Consider the following 13,401-nt stretch of genomic DNA (forward strand, 5'->3'; position numbering starts at 1 on the left):
TTTCTATTTATTATTTTTAAATGTAATAAGTACTTCATTAAATCAATTAATTAATTTAAATCTTAAATTAAATTAATTATTTTAAGTTTAAATTAATTTTTTAAAATGTATTAAATAATTAATAATAATATTTGATAATGGGGTAATTTCACCTCTTTCACTTACATGATAACTATATCTTCTAACTTACATCAAACCAAACAAAAAAACAGTAATGCAGTATTTTCAATTATAACAAACCAAACAGTAGTATTTTCAATTATAACAAACCAAACAGCAATGATGTAATTTGAAATACATTTACACTGTAATTTCACTTATAAACAACCAAAAAACCCCTAAATGTTTTTTTTCCTTAACACCATGGAAAAAACAAGTTTACTTGTCTCTTTGATGAAATCTTTAAATAAATAAATAAATAAATAATAATACTAATAATAATAATAATAATGAATTTTTAATTAAAATTTGAGGCACCATCATTGTACAAAGGAGCTTTTAAGAAAAATTAGTTGGTAATAGTCAGTTAGGCTAAACCCACTTAAACCTAGATAAATTCTCTTTTTCATTTCTATATTCCCATCACATAACCTAAATATTATACAGGTAGGGTAATGCATATAGAGATAGACACACACACACACATATATATATATATATATATATATGCCCAACAGCTCTACTGATTGAATGGTTCAGAGAATTGAGCAATGTCCTTGACTGGAGCAAAGGAAGCCACCCTTTTTGCTGCCATTAACAACAGAAGAAGCAGTAGTCTGCCCACCACTTCTTCCTTCATTCTTCATGCTCTGCCTCCTCTTCTCCCTTCTTCTGCAAACACATTACAAACTTAGCAATCATGTCCCCTTCATTCTTTTGCCCTCCTTTGCCTATTTTTATTATCACTATCATCATACAAGAAAAAACCAGCAAGTGGAAATTCCCCAATGCATGATAATACAGATGCAAGCCCTAGTTAATCTTCAAGCCCAAGAAAACACACATTCACAAAAACAAAGATTTAAGAAACATGAAAGCAACTTAAGAAAGGTTCGCTCTTCGCTTCAGTAGCTAAAAAATACTAGCTGAATAAAATACTAGCTTCAATATCGTAGTGAGAGAAGTTGCAGAACTTAGTACTACTACTTATCTGCCATGAGTGATTTTTTTTTTCTTAAGATTTGAATGATAGAGGGGGATTTCCTCACTTGGCCATCATGACTTTGACAAACTCGTCGTAGTTGATCTGGCCATCACCATCCACATCAGCCTCGCGGATCATCTCATCAACCTCCTCGTCAGTCAGCTTCTCCCCAAGGTTGGTCATGACATGGCGAAGCTCAGCTGCAGAAATGAAGCCATTCTGGTCCTTGTCGAACACTCTGAAGGCCTCCTTCAGTTCCTCCTCAGAGTCAGTATCTTTCATCTTGCGAGCCATCAGGTTGAGGAACTCTGGAAAATCAATCGTGCCATTGCCGTCAGCATCCACTTCGTTAATCATATCCTGTAGCTCTGCCTCTGTTGGATTCTGCCCAAGCGATCGCATGACAGTTCCCAGCTCCTTGGTTGTGATGCAACCTGTTTTAAATCCAATAATAAGCTATAAACATTTCAATCATTTCATGAGCATGATCAAGATATTACAGAATTAGATAATCTACTTCTTATTAAAGAACTGCTAATAAAATGTTAAAATGTTCCTTGGCCACAAGAGACATTGAGTTCTTTCACATCAGTAGACCTATCAATTACATCACTATTTTATTTTCTACAATCTGGCCACTGCCAATTTCTTTCGTTTTCTTCCATTACCCCACCCCAAACCACCGAAACCGGACGGTAATTAGCTGCTATTGACAATTCTTTGTTCATATTGCTCAACTCATACTTTTAAGGAGGATGTTTTGTTTCACTTCCTTGCTTAATGATAGATTATTCTTAGCAGCACAACTTGAAAGATTGGTTAAGAAGTACTGTTAGCAGCAAGTAAAAAAACACAGATCCTTTGAGAGGAAAAAAAAGCATGTGAACAGAGGATTTAAGAAGAGCATTACATAGCAACCAAGCTATTAATTTTCTTCTGCAAAAAGAAGGATTTAAACAAATAAAAAACCTAATTTCTAGTATTACAATCCACCAGCGCCTCCATAAAGTTTTGTTGAAGTCCCTACATTAAAACAATTCGCCCCTCTTATCAGACATGGTAACTAATGATTGTTAGCACATTCCAACATTTGCATGACTGTTAGATGGAGCGGCCAAAAATATCAGTGATCAAAATGAACATTTTTTATTTTAGGAACCAAAAAGAACAATAACCAAAACATTACATGCCGCTGCTCGCTATACCCATTCAACACCAACTAAACACAATAATATAATCCCAGAAACTTTCACAAAAAAGCTGCATGCTTTAAAACTAGAATTCTATCTTCCACTCCAAATATACAATGAACTTGGTTGTAATTTAACCCAGAATAACAATTAAAATGGCAGAAAATTTAATGATCAGCCAACTTATCTGAAGACAGCAAAAGTCTATCCTTTGGTCCAAAGCAGCACAAACCATACCTCTAAGCATTATAATAACTCACGCTAAAGAAAAGAAACAGAAATCCATCTCGCAACCATAAAAGATATTTGATAACATCCTGATGGTTACCCAAACCTTCATCAATCAATACACATCTCAAATTCAAGCTTCAAATGGCTTTTTTTCTTCTAGGTTAAATTGAAAGAAGAAAAAAAAGGATCTTCGCTTACCCTCAATTCCAATATGCTTCTTTTTTGAGAAAAAGAACAAGAAAATCAAAACCCTAGAATAAGAAAACAAAAATCAAAACCCTAGAATAAGAAAAAAATCAATCAGACGAGTGTCCAACTCAACCAAACCTTGATCCACACCATAAATCACAACAAACCCTTAGATCGAACTAAAAAAAAAAAATTCAAAAACACAAAAAGAAGCATGAAATCAAGAGGCGAGATACGATTGGGAACGGACCATCGCCGTCCTTGTCAAATAGGCTGAAGGCTTCCTTGAACTCAGAGATCTGTTCGTCACTGAGATGCTCCGCCATGGAAACCTTTACACAGCTTTAATCGCAGATATAGAGATCGAGAGAATGAACTTGCAAGAAGTGGCGAAATAGAAGAGACGCATATATACGACAACCCTCAATACGGACGTCATTTCTCTCTCAAATTTAGTTTAGAGTTCACTATTTTACGTAAATACCCCTCTTACTTTTAGTAAATTACAGGGATTTTTTTTTTCAAAATTTTTAGTTTTACATGTGCCACCCTCAAATCTTTTTATTTGCAATATCTTTTACGAATGATGTTAAACCCGGAACGGTCCAACTGATTCAATCGAAAAAGCAGGACAATCCGATCATATCCATTGACTCACCTGTGAAAAAAACCTGTCATGAGGCCAATCCAGTCATACCCATTGACTCACCTGTGAAAAAAACCGACCATGAGGCTAATCCGGTCATGCCCATTGACTCACTTGTGAAGAAAACCGACCAAAAACCGGGTGATTAGGGTGTTGACCCAGAAATTGATGGACCCGGCTGATTAACAAGCTGAAAAAAAAATAATTTTTTCAAAAAAAAAAACAAAAGAGAGATAGGAAGAAGACAAGAAAGACTCAAAGAGGGCGGTTGTGTGAGAGAGAAAGGAAGCCAGGGAGAAGAGAGAGAGACTGAGAAAAAGGAAGTTATGAGAAGACCAACAAGAGGGTGGCTAAGAGAGAGGAAATAAGAGGGCGAGATGAAATGTTATTTTTTATTTTTTATGTTTTCTGTGAGTCTCAATGTAACACTATAGGAGATATATTTTTTTAATGTTTTATATTTTTTTAATAAACCAATGATAAATGATAGTATATAATAAAACTAAAATTTTAAATATTAAAATTATCTTTTAGATATTTTTAAAATAATATATATATATAATTTAAATTTTAAATCTCATACTAAATTAATTGTGTTTTTCAATTATTAAAATATAAGTTATATTATTTTTTATCATTATTAATTATTATTATAAATTTTTTAATATTTTATTATCGACCCCGATTTAACCCCGGTTTGATTCGGTTAAATCCATCGACTCCCTGACCCCTAGACTTGACCGGGTCAATATCCGAGTCGGATCTGACAACCTTGCCTTTTACACATGTCACCATGAAGCTCTGTGTATAGGTTACTTTTGGCCTAGGGTTATTATTTTCCATTATTTGGAAGAAAAAAAAATTACTTAGAGTTATGCTGAAGTTTTCTTTTATTTTTTTTAAATGTGTGTAAACCATATTCATTAACCAAATTATTATTATTATTATTTTTTGAAAAAAACAGATGGACTATATTTATTGAGCAAAACATGAAGTTTTGATCTATTCAAATATATTTTTAAAAACAATATATTTATTTTGATATATGAACTATTGAATTTGATTATTGTTGACTCATAATTATATTTTATAATATTAAGCTCAAGGATTGGAGCAATAAAAGGAATAAAATCATTTATTTTCATGATTAAAAATACTGGTAATTGTAATAAAAAACCCTTTGAAGTTTCTTTTATGCACACTTGGGTCTCCCAAATTTGGATATCTCTAAAAACCCTTCCTTTTTCCCTCCACTTATTTTTGAACCCATCAAATCTCTAATGGACAGAAACTGATTCAATTGTGTCTTTGTTGGACGATAATGCTCTTGCTTAGGAAGTTTGGACTACCAACACGTGGTTGAAAATGATCATCAGACCAACACGTGGTTGAAAATGACCATCATACCCATTTGTGTAACCACTTTGGCGTGTGAAAGGAAGAAACTAAAATATAAACCGGTTTTGGGAGGCGAGGGGTTTGTCCATTTGATTTGTGAAGTAACTGTTTACAAAGAAAGATTTTTAGTTTAGGGTGTGATTTTGGGTTGATATGGTAGTCTAGCATTCCTAGGGTTTAGTTTTTTGTTTTCTCTGTGTATGGTCTGTATGCGACCAAAAGCAATAATTTTGTGTTCAGGGAGATCTTTTCTTTGGGTATGCCTTTTGTTATGCAATCTTACATGTGTGTGTTCCATGATTGTTGTCTAATGTGCATAATGTCGTTGTTTCCCCTTTCATTTCACTTAGTTGCACTACATGTGTGTGGATTTGTTGGGTTTGTCTTAATTAAAGACTTTCCCCAGAGGAAGAGATATGCATCATACTGTTAAAATATTTTCTATTTAATCGATGGTGTTTATGATTAATAATACACCCTTGGTGGTTTTTGTCTTAATTAAAGGCTTTTTCTTATGGTGGTCAACCTTGTTAACGGGAGGTGCTACTTAGTATCGATAGTGGAAACTATGGTTGACTTGATGGCTTACATGAGTGGAAGACATTGGAAAATCATTCGAAGAACACCGTTTGCAACACTTACTAAGATCGAACTAGTATTGCAAGAGAGGGGATTGCTCGACGCCCTGTTACAATGGTATAGTGAGCCCACCTAGAAATTCATGATTAGGGAAAGCCTATTGAGTTTCTGGCCTTAAGATGTGGCTATCATTCTTGGGTTGCGATGTGATGGAGACACAGTTGTCTTTCAGAAGAAGAAAACACAAACCACTTTTGAAGAAAAATATTTATCGAAAACCTATGAAGGACATAGAGACTTTATAAAGAAAACCTTTCTCCAAATTGTTCGGAAGAAGGGTGAAGAAGATAATTTTGTAAGGCTCCTTATGATGTACCTCATGGGTACTATCATCTTCTCAAACACATCATACTCGATCCTGAATTAGCTTATTAATTATGTCGATGACCTAGCATTGGGCCACTGGTGCGCTATGCATGGGCGCAGGCGATGTATAAGTGGCTTATAGAGGATGTTTCACAAATAGTTGTTCGAGTGCAAGCGAGATGCACTGGGAAGAAGACCAACATAGACTATCTAAAAGGTTGCACAATTACACTAAATATATGGTTCTATGAGCTCAACGGCACCAAGAAAATGTTGTGTTTTAGCAAGACCCCAAGGATATTGTGTTATGTCGCAAACAGTTTCCAGAAGCAAGCATTCTTTGGACCCATGTTATCATCCCTCGAAGGCAAGGAGGTAATAAGTTATTGAGAAGTTATTTTATAGTTTTACATTATATGTAAATATTTCTTCTTATGAGCATTTGTTTCTATTTAATAACCGGGTTTTGTGTATAGAAGGAACTAATCCTATGTGTTTATGACCTTTTTATGTGTACTCCGCTTGGTTTTTTGTTTAAGTTAAATCGTTTCCATTTAAGCCATATATGTTAACTTATATTTTTTTAGGTTAACGTTTACTTTGTCTTAGGTTTCACTCAATTATCTTGTTTTTCTATATCAGTTTTCGGAGCTCCTCCCCACTAACAAAGAAGAAAGAAGATTTTGTTAGGGCCACCCACAATGGAGATCTCCTTGGTCCCATCCCACCTTCTTGCACTAAGGATAAAAGACCAACTTCCTCAAAGCAGAGTCAACAAGTTCCCCAGTCTTGATGCCCATGTTAACGCATTACAAAGCCAGTTAAAGAGGGATACTACATCACCACTAATAAATGAGGAACACTCTCTAGATGCCATCGTGAATGTCCCGGTTATGACTGATGTACCAGTGGTGTCATTTGCCCCAATATGAAAGTGACTGAAGAGGCTTGCGACGAAGCAAAAGTCACTGCCGGCTTCCCCTCCACCGCATGATGTTCCAATGATCGAAGTACCACCCGCACTACGACGGCAGGCTACCCAGGCAGCATTTAGCAAGACTGTTCACCTGGACACATAGCCACAAAAGATTGCTTAGAATGGCAAGAAGGTAGAAGTGGACTCATGTCCACTAACTGGATCTCCTATTGGAGATGTCAATGTAGTTGATGTGGACAGCATCATAGAATCCCTCGCTACAATGAAGAATGAAGTACCTATCTTGATGATGATGGTGGGGGACAGTGCCTAACAACACATGAGTGGTGTATCCACCGCCTTTTTAATATAAGAGATACCCGCGTCGTCTAAACAAGTTAAACCAAAAGTACCAGCTACTAGAGATGAACCATCCAAACAAGGCTATATAACTGAGTTGTAAGAATAAGGAATAGATTGTGAACCCACTAGAGAACCATTAGAACCATCTGCCTGTCCTCCCTAAAGAACCGACAACTTTGGATGAACCGACTCCATCCAGAGTCGAACCATCTTCCTTATCTCCCATAACATGGCCAATTACTAATGAAGCCATCGGAGAATAAACCGAACCATTCACCTCCTTTCCCAAGGAATCGCAAAAATGTTAATGAAACCCCCCAAAGACATGATTGCCATTGGAGTTGAATCGTTTGCTTCATCCCTTAAAGAATAATGTGCGGAACATGACCCAGAAAACCCGGGAGTGGAAGAACATATATCTGAGAATGAAATGCATCAAATCGATACTTTAAAACCAACGGATGATACTGAGAAAGGAAACATTAATGAAAAAACACCAATTATTGACGTGTATGCTATTGTCATTGAAAACCAACATGTTGAGGATGTGCAAAAGGATTTCTTGTCATTAAAGAAATGATGTACTGGTTACACACGTTTAGACAAATTTGAACAGGCAACGATAAGCATATACGTCAATAACTAGATTAACAAGTAAGTGTTTTATTTTGATTATTTTTGATATCTACATATGTATTTATGATAACACTTACTAGATCAAATTATTAGTTAGTTATATGTGTTTGCACTTAATAAAGGGTGTTTCCGCTTATATATTTGTGTTATCACTTACATATGTATTATGGAATATAATATTTCATTTCTGCTTACCCAAATTTGTGTTCTCCAATCTAGAACTATTGTTTCGATGAATATGTGGGCTTACACCACATAATTCTATCTATTCACACTTCTAGAGGGTAAGGAAATGGTCACCGACGAAGTGATGGACTTGTTCATGCAAATTATAAGGGAATCATGCAAAAAAGAACCCTACACATACAAGAAGCGTGCGCTATCACACGCCCATTGGTGTTGCTTATGTCCAAGCAAGACCACATTGAAGAGTTATCTCCGACAATGATTAAAGAAGTCACACACCACTTGGATGATATTGATGCAGACTTACTGCCAATCATTCTCAATGGCCATTTCCATCTTGTTGTTCTCAACAACCATAAACAAGAGTATTAGTGACACACCCCTTTGCGTGTGTACCGCAAGTGCATGGGTTATCGAAGTAATAAAAGTACCCTGGTGAGTGGGTAGTCGTATCCACAGGGAATAGTGATAAGAAACACAAGAATTGATATTCAACTATGGTGAAGATGAATCAACAGTGGTGTGAATAATATCAATGCAAATAAGAATAAAGAAAACAAGAGAGAGACATAATAAAATGATAAGAGAGGCAATCAATAAAAAATGGGGTACCTGGACATTGATCCCCCTAGGACTATTGTTTCGAGTGCAAGACCAATTATTATGTCTGATGCGTAATGAGTCGTGAAAATCCTAAAATACATGGTCTCAAACCTAAGGTCAACCGTGACTTACCCTATACTATACCCCGGAGGAGAAATCACTTAGTCTCAACACCTCATACCGTGTAAGGCTGCTTAAAGCTCTCAGGGATTCTAAGTGATAAATCCCTATTCCCTGATATAGATCTAACCCTTTGGTGCAGGCGAAAGACCCCTAGTCACAATTAAGCCATAGCACTAAGGATTACTTAAACACTTTACTCTGTTGCTTGCACAACTAAGCCCCAGCGGAGTTTCTTTCTTAGCACTTTGCTCTATTGTGACCGCAAAGAACTCTTGGAACATGGAGGTAGGATAAATCACCCGGAACGGGAAAGGGGACGTTCCGTTACCTCTCGACTCATCCTCTCCAATCTAGCTTTGTCTAACTCTCATGGTGTGTCACTCATCCACGAGGATTACCAAGATTGATTCTCAACCCTAGTGTCACTCTAAAGAAAAATCAACTTAACAAGCATTCAAAATTGGAACTTAATTAAAACATCAATTAAAGAAAACATAATAAAAAGTCAATAAAATAAAATCATCCTAGGGTTTACAAGTCCAAGCACCCACTAGGGGTTTAGCTCTCCATGGAGCAAGATACAATCAATAGTGAAATCGAATGTGAAAGCATATAATCCAAAAGTAAAATCTCCTTGTAGTCCATATCGATGGTCTTGTGGAGTAGCCTCGTCTTCTCCAAAGGTTCCCTTGTCAAGCCTAGGGCACACCTTGTCGAAATCGATGCGGATGAAAGATCCACCAATAACTATCTTCCAAAGGAACGCGGTGTTAAAGGCCGTAGAACCACTCCAAAAGGCCTTGCCAAAGCCTCTCCAAATCCTAGCCACGAGCACCTCCAAAGATGGGGAAAAGATGAAAAAAAGATTCTTCAAAATGCCTCAAGTCGTGACTTAAATAAGGCTAAATCGGGCATCCACTACTGGTGTGTCGAATTTCCACATGCCCGTGTGAATCTTCAGGAATCAAATTTTCAGCACGCTATGAACAGTAACTGCTATAGTGATTGGCTCCAGTATTTTACTATAGTAGTTGCTATAGTACTTTGCCAAATGCTCCCGAATCCACACATTTCATCGAGGCCACATGAATGGGCACACATCCATGTAGTAGATCGCATTGCATCTTCAATAAAATCACATTTGACGAAGATCTTGCTAGTGTTGCACAAGTCGGAACACATGAGCGTGACTGTCTTTCTCCCCTCCAATTTGCATGTTCACTTAAGCACAATGGAGGTTGGAACACACTCACATATCTTTAAGCACAACTTGTGCCTTCACATTTGTTCACTACAAGAATTCATCAACAAAATGTGTCCATGATCTACTTTTGGTTTCTTTCTTTTATACTTGTCTCCACAACCCAAAATGCACAAAAGAACATAAATACACATGCATGAGTGATAAAATCTGAGAAAACTAATGCTCAATGTAAGAAAGAAAAGTTCATATTGCTAATGCACAAGCACTTATCAATCAACATTATTCATCCTGCCAGAGTCTGCATTATGATGAAGATGCTAGCAACATGGTGATATGGAGAACTAGCGCACTATTTTAGAATTTTCTTATGCGAATCCTCTAATTGGACCGTTGTTTTTTTTTTATAGAGAAAACCATTTGATAGATGTGTCAAGATTGAGCTCGGTGAGATGGCAACTACAGCGTACCCCTTGACCTATGATTCAGACTGCTCACGGCAAAAGGAGGGAAGCATCGGATGTCCTATCTATGTCATGCGTTTTATCGAACAGATACTCCAAGATGAGATACCCTAGCTACTGCAAAATGGCATCCCTTACCTAAGGTTAAAGTATGTTGCATGCATACTCATGGAAGGTATCACCCACTGTGGTAACAAATCGGAGAGTTCAAGGAATGATGAACCAACTGGAGACCCTTAGAATGGTTAATTGGGCGAAAAACTTTAATTCTCTTTTAGTTGATCATGTTGCCAGTTATCAACTTACTTTCACACTACGTAGACTTGTTTCTAGTTATAGTTATATGTTTCTATTTAAGTATAGTAGTTCTCATTTAATTGCATATATTCTTGCTTATTCTTAGCTATTGTTGTTTAAAATATTTGATATATCCATAAATGTTTAAATGTTGGAATTTAAGTTTGCCTGCAACAACATTAGGAGAGTATGTTTCTACTTGATGAAAATATACACAATAGGTACAAGTCATATAATAAGATCATACACAACCCACATTACTGTTCATCTATGCTTAGTAAGCTGTAGGTGTGTTGCAAGGTCTACGGTTGTGACCAGCCTGGTGGCAGCGGCTGTAGCGTAACTCATGAATAGTAGATGATTGTGACTCGATCCTCTTTTGTCTAGGTCATCCAAGTTGTCTTTTTGTGATAAGCAGATGTAAAAGTAGTTCTTGATTATCATCTGTTGGCTTGTCATTATTGAGAATGGGAATAATAACTTCTTGGTATGCCAAATTATTGATCTAAATGGTGAAGTAGTCGCTAATAAATCAATGGACACTTGTATCTGCCTACATTATAGCTGCACAAGTGTATTTGCACGGGATGCCATATACTTTCCACCCACAACATGTGAATATTCTTGAGGATAGGTTTATAGAGTTGTGGTATATGTATCTCGCAAGTGTACGAGGTCGCCTAGTAATACCTCATGTAAAACACAAGGATCGTATTCCTTGAGGGTTAAGGATCTATTATTACTCTTTTGCCGCCTACTTTCTAACCTAACTCTTAAGTGAAGGGTTTCTAGTTAACTAGTTATGGAAAAAACAAATAAAAGGCCACTACAAAGTGAAATGCTACAGCAAAAGACTACAAACAAAACAATGATGAGCAAAAGACCACGGATATGGATCCTCTTAGGGGGTCATCATGAACAAGGATGAACAACAAAAGTTCAAAGGTGGTTTGGACTGAGGGATTTCTAAATTAGATCAACCCAATCTTTTGGCGGTTGAACCCTAATCTCATACGATTGTTGGTCAGAAACTCTTTTGGATTAACCCTCCTACGATTGCATTAAGAACACAGAAATCCCAAAATAAGAGTAAACACAACCTAGGTTTTACTCTTAAAGGTGGAGGGCTAGCAGCACCCGATCTCTCGGCATGTCGGTACAAGCAATCCCTTTTAATCCATGCAAGATCTAGTCCATGTGAGCAAGTTAAATCAACTTAAACAACACATAAAAGAACTATGAATCTCTCCACATGTAATTCTAGCATGAAAAAACAATGGATTAAATCACAAACCAAGCCAATACAATAGAATTAAGTACCAATCATCCAAAATACATGATGAACCCCCCTATATTCACCGACATCCGGTGCCTTGGGGGTCTAGTGTGCCATTAGGCAAGTGTAAACAACAATGTAAACCAAAACACAAGAAAAGTTCATAAGTGACACTCCCAAAGATGAAATAATGATGAAGATGAGGTAGATCTAGCTGAATGATGCTTCCCTCTTCCATGGATCGCCCTAATGACACTTCCCCTAGCCGAAGGCTGCTCCCAATCCTAAGAAATCCCCTCTTCCCAAGGTGGTAGATCTCCCCCTTGAAATGTAATGCTTTGGAACCTCAAGAACCCCTTGAAATTGCCTCAAAGATTGCTACCATTTCTAGGTTTTCTTCGTTCTTTCCCTTAAACACCCCTCGAGCCATATGGATTATATAGAGACCGTATGAAGCTAGAATAATGAAGTCCTAGTGTGTACCGGGGCCTATACCTAGGGCCATATGGGTCTGATAAGGACCCGTATGGATGTCATATCACTTAGCCGAAGGCTGCTTCCCAATCCTAAGAAATCCCCTCTTCCCAAGGTGGTAGATCTCCCCCTTGAAATGTAATGCTTTGGAACCTCAAGAACCCTTGAAATTGCCTCAAAAGATTGCTACCATTTCTAGGTTTTCTTCCTTCTTTCCCTTAAACACCCCTCGAGCCATATGGGCTATATAGAGACCGTATGAAGCTAGAATAATGAAGTCCTGGTGTGTACCGGGGCCTATACCTAGGGCCATATGGGTCTGATAAGGACCCGTATGGATGTCATATCACTTAGGCCAAAGTTTTTGTCTCAAAAAAATCTCCGGTGCTAAAGTAGACTAATACTTGCTACAGTAAATATGGATTTATTCCCTTCTTTGGTTTTCTCCTTTTTTTCACCCTAATTGTGTCCTTGTGTTTGCCATGGCTTCTTTATGCCCTACAAAGCAAATAACACGTAATTAAGCACAAAAAAAGGGCATCAATTCTAACAAAAATACATGATAAGTGTATAAAATACATATAAGAAAATAAACACATTTAGACACTTATCAAGTTGATGCTTTGGTCAATCACCTCAAAACAATCACTGCACAACGACCAACATGAAGATTTCAGCCTTCAACGACAATTTCCTCTATCTTCTTATATATGTCAAGGCATAGGTAGGTTTTCCATTTTCTTGACTGATCACGTCAGATATATAACATAGGCATCAGCTTGAACCTGTTACATACAAGAGAAATTTTGAATAAATCACAAATTCAAGAAATGTACCCAAATATGTAGCAACATTTGAAGATGATTAGACAAGTAAAGAACCTGTATAATAAGCACAAACATACTAGGTTATACAGTAACAAGTTTGTCTAAGTGGGAACGTCATATACTAAATGATAAAGCATGTAATCAATGGAAAAACTAATTGTATAAGCAAGAAAAAATTTGCTTAAATGAAAACAACAAAGATAGTTACTATATATACTTTTTGTAATCACTTACCATATAGAGCCCACCATGTTTGTCACCCAAAAATGGCGAGCCACTTTTATCCATGCAT

General features: G+C 36.8%; 1 protein-coding gene across 1 annotated transcript; it reads right to left on the bottom strand.

Moving 5' to 3' along the window:
* Positions 1–482: 482 nt before the first annotated feature.
* LOC120268986 (calmodulin-2/4-like) lies at positions 483–3,155 on the bottom strand. Its single transcript, XM_039276265.1, has 3 exons — positions 3,005–3,155; positions 1,209–1,578; positions 483–831 (listed from the first exon to the last, which is right to left on the bottom strand). Exons 1-3 carry the CDS (start codon positions 3,078–3,080, stop codon positions 696–698), a joined length of 582 nt encoding a protein of 193 aa, XP_039132199.1. The 5' UTR covers positions 3,081–3,155; the 3' UTR covers positions 483–695.
* Positions 3,156–13,401: the final 10,246 nt, after the last annotated feature.

The sequence above is a fragment of the Dioscorea cayenensis genome, chromosome 9, assembly GCF_009730915.1.
Source record: "Dioscorea cayenensis subsp. rotundata cultivar TDr96_F1 chromosome 9, TDr96_F1_v2_PseudoChromosome.rev07_lg8_w22 25.fasta, whole genome shotgun sequence".
NCBI classification, from domain to species: domain Eukaryota; kingdom Viridiplantae; phylum Streptophyta; class Magnoliopsida; order Dioscoreales; family Dioscoreaceae; genus Dioscorea; species Dioscorea cayenensis.